At 40.6% G+C, this 14,217-nt stretch overlaps 2 protein-coding genes across 5 annotated transcripts in view; both read right to left on the bottom strand.

The window, feature by feature from the left end:
• Positions 1-2,276: 2,276 nt before the first annotated feature.
• On the bottom strand, positions 2,277-7,299 carry LOC146977412 (uncharacterized). The gene is made up of 10 exons (XM_085794323.1): positions 6,988-7,299; positions 5,578-5,698; positions 5,186-5,423; positions 4,762-5,035; positions 4,505-4,682; positions 4,328-4,404; positions 3,825-4,119; positions 3,477-3,648; positions 2,525-2,619; positions 2,277-2,419 (listed from the first exon to the last, which is right to left on the bottom strand). Exons 1-10 carry the CDS (start codon positions 7,264-7,266, stop codon positions 2,277-2,279), a joined length of 1,872 nt encoding a protein of 623 aa, XP_085650449.1. The 5' UTR covers positions 7,267-7,299.
• Positions 7,300-9,515: 2,216 nt separating this feature from the next.
• Positions 9,516-14,217, bottom strand: part of shroom3 (shroom family member 3) — a 56,827-nt gene continuing 52,125 nt past the window's right edge. For all 4 annotated transcript variants that reach the window (XM_085793664.1, XM_085793663.1, XM_085793662.1 and 1 more), the window contains 4 exons: positions 13,268-13,367; positions 12,606-12,771; positions 11,926-12,044; positions 9,516-11,163 (listed from right to left, as the gene is read on the bottom strand). In XM_085793664.1, coding sequence (XP_085649790.1) covers positions 10,765-11,163; positions 11,926-12,044; positions 12,606-12,771; positions 13,268-13,367 — 784 coding nt within the window. In that variant the 3' untranslated portion in view covers positions 9,516-10,764. The remainder of the gene's footprint in view (positions 11,164-11,925; positions 12,045-12,605; positions 12,772-13,267; positions 13,368-14,217) is intronic.

Here is a 14,217-nt window from a genome sequence, read left to right on the forward strand (position 1 = left end):
TGTTATGTAGGCTAAACAGCTGTGAAGCAATGAATACATAGGTACATAAATAAATAATGATAACAATAATAGTAATAACAAAAACTTCAATTTGTATAGCAGCTTTCAAAAAAAACAAAAAACAGGTCACTTTACAGTGAAAAATAAATATATAAAAATATATTTATCTGACCTAACAGCATAAGAAGCATAACAGATTAAGAATTAAGAATTTAAAACATTAAAATGGAGTTAAATGAAGATGGTTCACATCATCAAGATCACATCACTCCTACTGAATGAAGAATCAACATAGAGGCTGCAGATTCCCTAATATTGCAACAGTGCCACAGCAAGGGGAGACTGGTTGGTTGGCACATCCCTGTTTTCTGGCCTCCTGCTTTTTTTTAGTACCAAAAGTAGATAAATGCCCTCCATAGTTTAAGCATTAAAATAGAATAGAAATAGGAGTCAGCTACAATTGGATAGGCTATTAAATTTGAAAGTCCATGAGGTGATGTTAACTGGGCAATATCATTCACAAAGGTGGTTTCTACTCCATGGTTCTACTGGGAGCAGGGTTGGCACACTCAACCCCAAAATGAAATCATTTGATAAGACATGCACTACATACATTAAATGCGATTAAACACAATTCTATAAAATGTAATTGTCTGTGTGTGTGTGTGTTATTTTTTCTTACCTGGCCCATACTGAAATTTCTATTCTGTGCCCTACTTAACCTATAGCTAGGCTACTGTCCTTTTACGAGCCTTGTGGTTACTGATATGGGTGCTGTCCCTTTAAAGATGACAGGCGGGAATTTTACCTCTAACGAGAGCATTCCTGAAAACATCAAAGATTGTGAAGTGAGTGATCTCTTTTGACTTTTTACGACCATATTTTACTACTTTGTTCACATTCCCACCCAGTGAGACTTAAATAAAACAAAATTAATTCAACTGTCCAAATCTTAAATTAGATTTGTTGACGGCAAATATGAAATGTGATCTAGGCAATTGTGTTCACTAGCTAGTTGGCAAATTTTAGCCCACTTGCTAAGTGTGAGTGTGTTACAAAAGGTATGGCTACAACATTTATTGTTATTAATTATTTTTATTACAAAAAAATGGATGGCAATAAATTTACATGTCAGAAATCTTACAGGTGTCAAAATGGTCAGGACATTTGCGAGGACACAGAGAGGGAGGACAGCAGCAGACATAACAGTGAGGCAGGTCAAGCCGGAAAATAAAAATATCCACGGTACAGCCAGGGATTTTAACATCACCTCCTGACAAAATACTGTCAAAAAATGAGTGCTGAAGAGATTGAGGGATACAAGAAGAATGGGCAAATCTTTTCAGATGAAGTGGAACGGGAGTTGGTAAAGTACCTCTTAAAATCAGCAGACATCTATTATGGCCTGTCCCCAGCATGGATATTACAGCTTGCAGTGGCCTGGTGCTACAAAATTGGTCAGAGTTTCAACGGGCCAGTTGTGATTGGTTCTCCTCCTTTCTGAAGAGCCCCCCCTCCCTGGCTCCAGCTACAAGCTTTAATAGAGAAAATGTGGGGGCATTTCATGACAACCTGGAGACAGTGATGCATTCCCACAGCTTTGCTCCTAGTGACATCTGGAATATGGACGAGACAGGAGTCACAACTTCAATGTACAAATGGCCCTGCTGGATGTAGAGGGGGTGTGTGTGTGGGGGGGGGGGGACCCCTCTGGATGGATGAAGGAGGAACATTTCCTGGACTTCTTGCAGCACTTTGTGTCATGCTCACTGAAGAAGCTCTGCCTCCCTCTGCTGGACAACCATGAGTCCCGTCTGTTCATCAGCCTGGACTTTGCACAAAAAAAAAATGCTGTCTTTCCCCCCACACTGCTCACATCGACTACAGCCACTTGACTGAACAGTGTACAGGGGGGGCTCTCAAGAAGTACATCAATACTGCATGTGATGACTGGATGCTGATACACCATCTATGACGTTCCTGGGATTGTTAAACCAGCTTATCCCTTGGCAGCAACACCATCCAATACCCAGGCAGGGCTCCAAACCACAGGTGTGTGTCCCTTTAAAAAAAAAGTTTTATATTTCAGCTATAAATGATTCAGTTCACATGTTTCACTAATAATTAACCTCTTCAACCTCAAACAAATTCTACAGCAGCTAAACAAGTGAATTTCTTATAGGCTGTGCAAATGTGAGTTCAGAATGTAAGCATGTGTGAGGGTTGAAACCACCTGGTATCAGATTGTTTCATTGAGCAATAGCATTACATAAAGGTCAGTGACAGCTTTGTCCATGGAGGCTGTCACATTGGGAGGACAGTGGCTCAGGGATGAGAATGTCGTGCACCTCTTCAGCGTATGGTGCAGGATCAAACAAGACTCTCTTGAAAAGTAGCTCCATGAGCTCCTGGATGTAGCCTGAAAAATGGTTTACAGGTATGACTACTGTGTTCATGTGTTTTTGTAAATATTTGCCATAAATACATCTTGTCTTACTTTTATATAACATATTGTTGAACCTACTGTATGTAAGCACTGTTTCGACTGGCTTCATCACATATTCACCCTTCTTCAACTCAGCAGCATTTTCGTTGAAGTGCATGGCAGCCAGGTATAACCTGATGAGACAGACATCTGTTTAAATATTGTTGGATATACACTACTGGTCAAAAGTTTAAGAACACCCCATTTTTTCCCAGTTTTTAATTGGAATTCAAGCAGTTCAAGTCCACTGAATAGCTTGAAATGCTACAAAGCTAAGTGGTGAACTACCAGAGGCTTAATACAAAAGGTAAAGTTCCCCCAAACTGGAAAATAATGTAATTTAAAAAATAAAAACGATAGAGAGGTGTGCCTTGGCCACCACCAATGGTCTACAAAAGACTGGACGGTGTTATGGACTGATGAATCAAAATTTGAAATCTTGGGTTGATCACGCAGGATCTTTGTAGCTGTTGCAACAAGGAGGATGGTCTGGGGCTGTGTTGCTGGATAACTGGAGCAATTCAAAAGAAAATCTTCAGATGCATTCTTTTAGACCTAAAATATTAGGAAACTATAGCCCCAGGTTGAATTTGCCTGGTATTGTCCTTTAAAGCCCATCGAGCTGGTTTGGCATGAACTGGAAAAGGAGTGAAAGCAAAGTGCCACACATTTATGGGAGCTGGGAAGAACTTTTGAGTTCCATTGTAGAAAGATGCCACAAGTGTGTTCAGCTCTTATTCAGCTTTAGCTATCTGCTAAAGGTGGCTACTTTGATGAGTCAAAAGTTTAGAGTACATTTTGGTGTATAAATGTATTCCATGGTTTATTTTTAACCTCAGTTGTTCATTTGTTGTATGGTTTCATTTCATTCAGAGCACAATGAGACATTAAACTGCATCATTTCCACTAAATGCCTGGGAAAACCAGGGTGTTCTAAAACTTTTGCCTATTGTACGTACACGCACACAGTAAATTATTCTAAATACTTTACCTGCACAGCATTCCAAGAAATGGAAAGACGACAGTCTTTGGGGCAAACCTTAGGATCAGACTGTGGAATGCCTCCAAGGATGAAGTCTGGTGGTGGGGGCTTAACTTTTCCACGTCCTCCAACTCTGTCTTGTTGAGCAATGTCTTCTCAACTTTGTACAGTGATTTTGAACCTGATTTTGTCAACACAGTAGAAATGTCAGTTATAAATCAATGACAAACATCTCAGTGCTAAGATAGAACTTTAACTCTGTAATGAAATGTAATCAGAATGGAGTTTTTGAGCCCTAAAACTTTTCTATATGACTTTATCATTGCTGTGGTACTGTGAAGAAATGACATCACACACCTGGCTGCAACCACTTGCTCTGGTCTGTGGCAGTTCTGTCGGGATGTTCACATTTTGGGAGGTTGGGGTCATCGTGAGTGTGAACACTCTGAAGTTGGTTAACAAGAGAATTCCACTTTGACACTTTAAAAATATCACACAACTCTTTCATGTTGTTGTCCTTCAGGAATTTCTGGACTTGTGGGTGCCGGTCAGTGACTATGTAGTCCAGGGTGATGCTGCTCACTTGAAGTTGGTCCAGGCTCCTTTTCTGGCCCTCCAGCTCCATGTGGTGGCCCTCGCCCACTTCATTGCTCTGGTGGAGGAGAGAAAAGACTTTTTGAAATATATTTCACATTAACTGTATTTTATATTCACTATCTGACAAAGCTTAGTAAGTGTTTCCCTATTGTCGAGCATAATGGGACACTAAAGCTCTTCACTCAGTCTATTATGTGTTACTTGTGATCTTTGTAAGCCATTTAGCCACTTCCCTCCTTGTACAGTACATATATCACACTGACCTGTACCAACTGGACGTCAACTATCTTGTTGCTTTCAAGGTGCATGGTGCTGTAGCTTCCATATTTAGCCGAGTGGCCTGAGGATGACAAAAAGCCAAAAGTCTTTGTTGATATAAACAAGTTCACATTCAACTGATGCTACAAATAAAGTGAGGCTGAGAAAATAGGCTGCATTACCTGGTGAGTACACCCTCATGTCACCTCCAATTATTACAGTGTCCCTCGGTCTGAGCTGCTGCAGAAGAGTTTCCCGGTCCGTCTTCCATTTGTGAATGATAGTTGGTTCCAGGTACATCTGGGCATGCATTCTGAAATCCTGATACTGGAACACTGGGATGTGCATTGCCTTGAATATCTAATATAAGAATAATACAATTATTAGTTCAGATCTGCCTTTGTTTTTTTTTTTAATAAACAATTTCATTTCCAAATACCTTTTCCAGCTGAAAAAAAGATGCACCAGTAAAATAAGTGGCAGCAGACAGCTGAAGGTTCCCGGCGGGGGTGCTACCAAAAACTGGCTGGCTCTTCCATTTTCTTGAAAAATGACAGTGGCTGCAGGTTTGATCAACAGCCAAGAAAGTTCCTCGAGTTCTGTGGCTGATGTCACACACACTCCGGCACGCAGGGCAGTGTGTAAAAAGCTCAAGGAGGCAGCTCCCGTATACTATGAATTTTGGCTCCACATAGGAAGGGCTTGGAGTGGGTCTGTTTATAGGAAATAAATGGATAATAAATTTAAAAAATCATATTTCCCATTCACATTCCACATTTTATTTATAACTTACTACCAATAATGCAAGGGCTAGTATATTTAAATTAATAATAAATAAAAAAAGATGGACTGTAAACACTTACGAAAGCTCTGATGACAGAACTGTCAGAGAGTCTTCTGGGTTGGACGTGGAGTCTTGAGGCTCAGGAATCTGAAAAGATATGACTTCCTCCTCTTCCTCCTCCTTCAGTTGTTGAAACCTTGGTCTCTTAGCTGGTCTTGAACCCTTGGCTGGTGATGATGACATTGGTGTTTCTGCAGTAGTGGATATGACACCAGAGCCAACTCCTGCACTTTGAGAAGACATGCTCGTCTGTGTGCCTGATAACACAAATACAAGCGGTGTTTACTGAAAATCAGACAGTATCATGATACAAATAGCACTAACACATACGTCGCATTATTGAATTGGTGAGTTAGGGTTAGAGATGTATTCATGTATCCACCATTCACTGTTACAAGCCATCTGACTCACCTCTGCTCCTCACGTGTGCTTTCATTGTTCCTACTGACAGCTGTGTGCCAGCTGTGGATCTCCGTGGAGGCTCAGTCTGAGTGGCGACATGTTTGTACTTGACCGAGAGCTGTGACGTTCCCTGGATGGACCAGACAGATGAAGCTGTGTTATGTCATACTCATTTAAAAATGTCACAGTAATCATGTGCGTATGAAATGATAACAGCTCTACACATATTTCTCAACACCATTCATAACCAGTGTTGGGCTCGTTACTTTTAAAAAGTAAATTGTTATAGTTACTAGTTACGTTCCCCCAAAAGTAACTGAGTTAGTAACTGAATTACTACATTATAAAAGTAACTAATAACCAGGAAAAGTAACTATTGCGTTACTTTTTCTTTTCTTTTTTTAATAAAATGCTCAAATATGTTAAATATGTTATTGGACAAATATTACGTCAACCTCCCGGTTATCTGGAACTCACTCAGTATTCGTCCGCACAGGCAGGTTCTGCAACGAGTGAGTTGGTAATTCCAGATAAACGGTTACGGCTTTTTTCAGACTAACGTTAGTTGATGAACTGAAAAAAAAAAAGTGTATAACGTCGTACAGTTTGGTATTATTTTGTGGCGAGACTTCTTGAGTCAAGTAACTGCGAGTTAATGTAGTGCCCCATTCCCCGGTGGTCTATATGCTGAAAAAAAAACAGTGAAATGTGCCTTTATTGCATTTTCACAAATAGAATAAAGGTTTCACAGATCAGAAACTGTGTTATAATGAATGTTTAGCCTCTGTAGAACAATCTAATCCAGATTTGAGAAGTTTAGGCATAGTGGTTTTTGATCTGGACCTGGTCTAATGTGGTCTATATACTGAGAAAACAGTTAAATCTGCCTTTATAGCATTTTCACAAATAGAATAAAGGTTTCACAGATCAGAAACTGTGTTATAATTAATGTTTAGCCTCTTTAGGATAATCTAGGCCAAATGTGAGAAGTCTAAGTACAGTGGTTTTTGACCTGGACCAGGTCTAATGTGGTCTATATGATGAGAAAACGGTGAAATCTGCCTTTATAGCATTTTCACAAATAGAATAAAGATTTCACAGATCAGAAACGGTGTTATAATGAATGTTTAGCCTGTTTAGGATAATCTAGGCCAGATTTGAGAAGTCTAGGCATAGTGGTTTTTGATCAGGACCTGGTCCAATGTGATGAGAAACGGTGAAATCTGCCTTACAGTCACGTTACGTTAATTTCCTCTTAACTTACCCCTTAAGTGCCGAATAGGAGGCTAACTTCAGCGTCGTAATAACAACCGTTTACATTAGTCTTTTCTTCACGGTGAAGATGAATTGCTTTTTCAAAGGTAGTAATACAAACTTTAGCCTACACGTGACCGTCTTGATGAGACACAGTTTACTTACTGGTTGAGGAGTTGTGGTCGGAACAGACAGTGTGGGGACAGCAGTGTCCTTTGTTAATAGTTTCTTGGCGAAGCCCGCATTGTACTGAGCCAGGTTGGTAAAACAGTCTGCGGTGAAATGAGCCGAACAGACCAACAGATTGGGACTGAAGTCCTTTGGTATCTGGTAGAAAATGAACACGAGCCACCGGTCTCTAACACTTCTGTCTTTCGGGAGACTGTGCAGTGAAACATTGGCCTCTTTACAGCCGCCGACTGCACAACTACGTTTCTTCGACATGTTATAAACTTGTTAGCTCACCTACTGGATGAAGGCTGAGCTAGTTATGGCCAAATAGAGAGTATTTTTGTTTAGGTCTAGTAGTAGAGGGGCAGTATCGGGGGGCGGAGCAGCCATACATGTGACGTCACACAAAGGAGGAAGTGCTGCCCGCTCTTCTTAAAGGGGCAGTTTCTAAAATCGGACTGCGTGCATTTGTCCGTTTATGGAGAGGGGTTCATGACTAGTTTGATGCTTGGGACAGCGTTAAAGTGGCCCTTGGTCGTGGTTCATTGAAGTTCCGGTGTTGTGCCAGAAAGAGTGCAAAGGGCAATATTCATAGAATTCTCTGGAGTGATAGTAGGGGGTACCAGTTACAAGTACAGTGAATTTGGTCAGTGTCACCCTTTGCACTCCTGAGTTACAGGGGCAGTCACTTTTCGGCAAGTGACTGCCGCTGTAACTCAGGACTGCAAAGGGCAGGGGCGGCACGGTGGCACAGTGGTTAGCACTGTTGCCTCACAGCAAGAAGGTCCTGGGTTCGAATCCCCGGCCGCCCAGGTCCTTTCTGTGTGGAGTTTGCATGTTCTCCCCGTGTCTGCGTGGGTTTCCTCCGGGTGCTCCGGTTTCCCCCACCACTAAAAACATGTCGGCTAGGTTAATCCTCCAGCCAGTGCCCCTGACCAAAGGCACTGGCTCATAATCTGGAGTTGGTCCCTGGGCGCTGCACCGTGGCTGCCCACTGCTCCTCAGGGATGGGTTAAATGCAGAGAAAGAATTTCACTGTACTAGCTGTATATGTGACAAATAAAGTACCTTTACCTTTATATTCATAGAATCTTCTGGAATGATAATAGAGGGTACCAGCTATATGTGCAGTGAATTTGGTCAGTGTCACCCTTTGCACTCTTAAGTTACAGGGGCAGTCACTTTTAGGCAAGGCCTTGCCAAAAAGTGACTGCCCCTGTAACCTTGTCAGGCAGCCTCATGCTTCCTACACCACTACCTTGACAGGGCTTTTAGTTAGGGCTGGTTCAGGTAGCTCTGAACCATTTTATAGCTACGCTGCTATAGGCTTAGACTGCTGGGGCCTGGGGGACACATCTGGTTACATGAAGCCCTCTCCTCTCGCACATTTTGAACTGCCTTTATCTGTTGCAATTTGTAGTTTGGCCTTGGTGTCTCACACTCTCCCTTGGTTTCCACAGATCTCTCCAGAGCTCCATCCCTCTGCACCAACCGCTGCCTGCCTCACCTCCTTTCCCCTGCCATCCAGTATTAAGCTGGCCGCTGCCCACCAGCCTTCATCAACTCTTGTTAACCATTTCCATGTTTTCCCATATTCTCTGTTGTAAACTGTTTTCTTGTCCGTAACAACATCTATTGCATGTCTGCTCGTCCAGGGTGAGGGATCTGTTGCTCACCCTGAGGTTTCTCCAATTTTTTCCCTGTTCAGGGTTTTCTCTGGAGTTTTTCCTCAGTGGATGTGAAGGGCAGAGGATGTTGTTATGAAGCTGTGTAAAGCCCTTTGAGACAAACTGTTTGTAAAAAATGGGCTATGCAAATAAAATTGCCTTGCCTTGCCAAGACCATAAGCAAAAAAAAATGAACATCGCATTTTTAACACCAGAACATTACACAGTATCTTATAATATCTGATTTTGTCCCAATCCAGCAGGTTCAAGGAAATAATTAGAATTATTCTGCAAGAATTTACACAACACATTTATTTTGCAAAAACTGTAACTGTTGTACAATCCTCCTTCTTTCAAAGAAAACATTGAATTTTATTCAATGACAAACCATGACATTTCTGAGATATTCGGTTGTGCCTCTGAAAAAAACAATAAAACAAACAATATTCAGTGATAAAAATCTGGTGGTGTAATGTTTGGAGAACATTTCAAAGGTGCTCTGAAAGAGTGGAAACGGGTAAAAAACAACAACAACAATATTTTAGCTGTTTGAAAGGTTTTGTATTTCTGACACACCACTACAGCTGACATAATAAATATTGACCCTGTAGAACAGATCTTTATTTATGGCACCTGCTACATGGCAAAATGTTTCATATAATGTGTAAGCTTGATGTTTGATTGGCAGTTGAAAGAGGTGAGGGAACATGTATAAACAAATAAAGGTAATGACAAGACTTTCAAAATGAAACTTGACATCACAAAATGATTGTACTGTGTGAATAAGCAAGTATATTTTATGATTGTGAACAGAGTTAGTGAAAAGGAAGGAGTGTAACATTTTATATTCATTCATTAAGTCAATTACTATTACAACTTTTTAGTGTTTTTGACAGTTGAATGTTGCACATTTTGTAGTGTTGCCATTTACTTCAATTCACCTGACCACAAATTTGCAATATTTATGATAAAGACAAGATAAAGAAATAAATACTTAATCCTTAAAGCAACATCTTTTGCTAGTGTTAACTTTGCATGACCACAGAAGAATACAGCAATTAATAATCCATGAGTGTGACAGTTTAAATAACAATAAAGTGGCACCAAATCTTGTCATAGCACAAAGTGCTAATACTGAATCAAAGCTTCAGGTAGAGATTAAATTAGAAATTTCAAGTTATTATTTTTGGGAAACATGATAAGCAGAATGAATAAAACTTGTGTTGAACTCCTCTCAGTGTTAAAATGTGCAGTGGACAGCTGGGACATTTAATAACACATGACACAGCTATTCAACATGAAGTGATCAGCAGCATATTTATCAGTAATTTTAATGATTGATTAGATGTTTACACGGTTTACCTATCAGAAATATGCATGTGCATGTAAAATAATATTTTTTGTTTCACAAAACAAGGCTTCAAAAGCAAATTAAACTGAAAATCTTTCTATTCTAGGAATTTGAAATATTCCTTTTTGGGACCTCCAGTGTGTAATCACAATGAATAAACAGAACAATGTTTATGTATGAATGTGAACAGTCAAATGTCTATAAGTGTAAGAAGCTGCAGACACACAGACAGTAGAAGCAGTAGTAGTGCTACAATATGATGTGACAGTGATCTTAACAGTTTTCTTGAAGTGGCTCCCCTTCAAGATCGGTGCACAGTTGCTTATCTCCCTCCGACTGAATGCATTTCGTTCCTGAAAGTACCATTGTTGTTCAAGGGCAATTCCAGTGTGTACTTTTTTGTTTGTTTTTCTTTATAAAGCATTTCTACAATTCATTCAGATTTCTTCCTAACTTACCTTTTCTGTTCAGTGGAGGAGTTCTCAGAGCTGGTGATACCTTAATGGCCCGAGGTAATATTTTTGAAAATGAAGAGGTTTCTATTCATTCGGCAGGATATGTAATATAAGACAGACTTTGTTTAAAAATAGGTGTTTTACACAGTCAGGTGTGATTTCAATGAGGCACATTACAGGCTTTTTTCTTCATGTATAAATCCTGAAAAGTTGTTGCAGAGTGGACAGAGCCCACTTCAGACTTTTCAATTGCTCCGTTTCAGAGTCTTTGTTTCCCATCCTGTGGCATGTCCATACATCACAGTGATGTCACAGTGGTGGACCTGGCTGAGTGGACAGGACCTGGCATCACAGTTTGTGGAAGCAGTGACAGGAAATGAGAGGGCACGGGGTTTAGCGATGAGAACGGATAGACGCTGGACCAGCCGTGGGCCTCCGCCAGCTCGCCGGGCAGGCTCTCCACCAGCCGCGTCAGCTGCTCCTCCCCCTGACGGATAAGTTCCTCAAAGTAACGCTGGCGAATCAGAAGGGATGGCATGGTGCTGACGAACCGGCGGCAGTCCCGCAGCTGCTGTTCGGAAAGGTATCTGGACAGGATGGCGTGGACCACCCGCTGCCTCCGGTCCAGGTTCTCCTTCAGCTCCCAGGCATCTTCAGTTTGACGGAGGAGCAGAGAGCGTTTGTGATGGAGAGAGTCCTGAGGAAAAGAAATTGACTTCAGGTTACTTTTACAGATAATCATGTTTTAATCCTAATGATGTACAGATGGATAGGGACTAGGGAGATAAACAGATGAACGGCTTGTTTTGTTTTGTTTTGTTTATTTAGATCCCCATTAGCTTTTGCCACGCAGCAGCTATTCTTCCTGGGGTCTTTTCATTGTAATAAATGACAAATACAAACCATTAACACACAACACATTATACATAAAAACAAAAATACATACAGAAAACACATACATTGAATCACTACACAACAAGGATGCCAGGACCCAATTTAGGCTACTAATGGTCAAAATTGCGATCAAAATAATAATCTCTTAGTTTAATTTTAAAACTAACCATGTTTCTTTGTTGTATAACATAATTCGGAAGGGCATTCCACTCCTTCATAGCTCTATATAATACTGTACCTTGAGAGAGTGCCCTGGGTAAAATAAAATAACCTCCAGCAGCATGTCGAGTTGAATAATTATGTATGTTTGAACTAAAAGCTAATTTTCAATACAAAATGTATGGCATTTTAGTTGTTATAATATTTCTAAGAAAAACCATCAACAAATATGACAATCTTTGCTTAACATCCAGCCAACCAAGACTGGCATGCATTTGACAAATATTTGACCTTATTCCACACAAGTGCAACACGTACTGCTTTATTTTGTATAAGTTGCAGTTTTCTGATGTTGGCTAGTGAGGTATTGGACCAAACAACTGTACAATAAGGCGTCCGGTCTCACCATCTCCACTGTGTTCTCCTGTGACAACCCCTCTCTCTCCAGAATGAGCAGAGATCGGTCGATCCTCGACAGCCGGCTGCACAGAGACAGCAGCAGGTTCACGATCCTCTCCAGGTCTCCTGCAAACACATCAACAAACAGCTCTGTCACAGACTGCAGGCACAAATTCAGTTGACTATTCAGTTAACCTCCTCTTGTGTTCGGGTAATCACTGACCCGTTTTTAGGTTTTTATTGCATAAAAGTACCACGTAAATGTGCTTATAGCATCAAGGCTTTTTGACTTTGCCAGGAACCTCTATTTAAACAAAATAAAACCACAAAAAATCTTTTCAAAAAAGTCTAAAATGCAAGGTTAAAATGGTTAAAATTATGACATTTGTGGTGTTAGGGTCAATTTTGACCCGGTTATTACGATAAGAACAATAATGAGAGTTAAAACTGAAATCATAAGTGCAAAATCAACCTCTTCATGGATATAAGGAAGTCTAACAATGTAACCAAGAGATGAGAAACTAATGGAATGATAAATAATTGTTTTTAGTGTGTTTTACAGTTGATTTAAGACTCGGGTCAAAACCGACCCTAACACCATAGACGGTAGCAGAAAGCTGACAAGAGGAAGGTTAATAAATGTAATATTGCAAAAACATTGTTAACAGTGTCAGTCAGATGATGTACCAATGAACATGCTGTATTTGTCCCTCTCGTTGGCTTTGAGGCGCTCTTGCAGCAAGGCTTCGATGCTGGCCCCCAGCGCCTGGTGATCCCTCTGCTCCTCACACAACTCCTCCTTCTCCTGCTGCAGAGCCCCCACACGGCTCCTCAGAGCAGCACACAGCTCCACCTGGGGGACAGCAGGGGAAACACAGAGATCAACAGGAGTTTCACCTGTTACTGCTGTCAGCAAATTATTGATTCAGAATCAAAGAGAAGTGGAGTTATTTTTCTAGAAGTAAAAGATACCTGTATGGAGCCCTGATCTATCTATTTATTCTTTTGTGTGTGTCTCTCCATCAGACACCAACAAATAATAATTGAATAGAGTAGAAAATACTTTTTGTCTACCATTTGCAATGGCATTCATTTGTCTGAATGCCGTTTGGTTTACATGTGCGGCAAGTGAAGAGCATTAAAAACATATCACATCCCACCAAGTCGTACAATACATTACACTATAACACCATGTTACAAGAAAAAGAAAAATCAGCACCAGGTGAGGGCTGAGAGGATAAAAAGGATGTAAAGTGCTGTGTGCTGAGGTACAGTAGTAAACTGATTTACTGATTAAGATATTTTATGGAAACGAGAATGAATGATAATTATATTGTATATACATTTACCTTTCTGGTGTTCAGGTCTTTCTCATCATCATCCAAATTGGTCTCTGTTTCTCCATTTGTTGCCATCTTTGGAGCTAAATTACCAGCGCTCCCTTGGATCCTACAAAGGGAGCAACAATTGAAACATTTTTATATTTCTTGTTTGTGTCTTTCTAGCATTTCTGTGATTAAAAAAAACAGACTCATGGGGATGAGCCTCTGTTGTACAAAGTTCATATTGAGAATGTACACCTTGATGAGATATCATATGTAACATCATCAAATTGAGTCAAATTGATCATTTGGCTTTTCTCAGTTTTACAATGAGACAATAATCTACAGCATAAATCTTCTGAATCTAAAGCACTTCAGACTTCCACAGGTCAGTCAAGCTTTTATTACATCACAGCATTTAGTGCCTGAGTCTTGAGGCTGTGATGAAAGTTCTTGATACAAACAGACTTTTCACGTTTTCAAACTTTTGCACAGGTGATTTAGAGGAACAGAAGTGCATTGAATCCTCTGGGATCTGCAGTAGGAGGGAGAATGATATTTGTGATGAATTGCATCGAAGTGATTGAGAAAAACTGTAACATGATGTACAGTATGTCCTCCATGTGGTACTAACTCTGGCCCCAAGGCGTCACTGTTGTTCAACTGCTCACACTGCAGGGACCTCCTGTGTTTCTGTATACACACATATCACTTCAACGCACACGAGGATCCAGATGAGACAAAGCATCCGTACAGTACGGCAAGAGGGAAGGACCATTAAAAAAAAGACACAGTAATCAGAGGCTATGCCATTGGGCAGTCCGACTGACCTGGCTTCACTTGCTAACTGCCCCTTTAAATTGTCCCCCACAGGCTTCATCTACCTTGGGATAAAAGTCTCACCAGACCTGACTGAGCTATGGAAGCTTAACTTTTCTCCCATAGTAACTAAAATAAAGAAGGACTTGGATAGATGG

This window comes from Trachurus japonicus, chromosome 12, assembly GCF_045865225.1.
Source record: "Trachurus japonicus isolate A0001 chromosome 12, Traja_1.0".
NCBI classification, from domain to species: domain Eukaryota; kingdom Metazoa; phylum Chordata; class Actinopteri; order Carangiformes; family Carangidae; genus Trachurus; species Trachurus japonicus.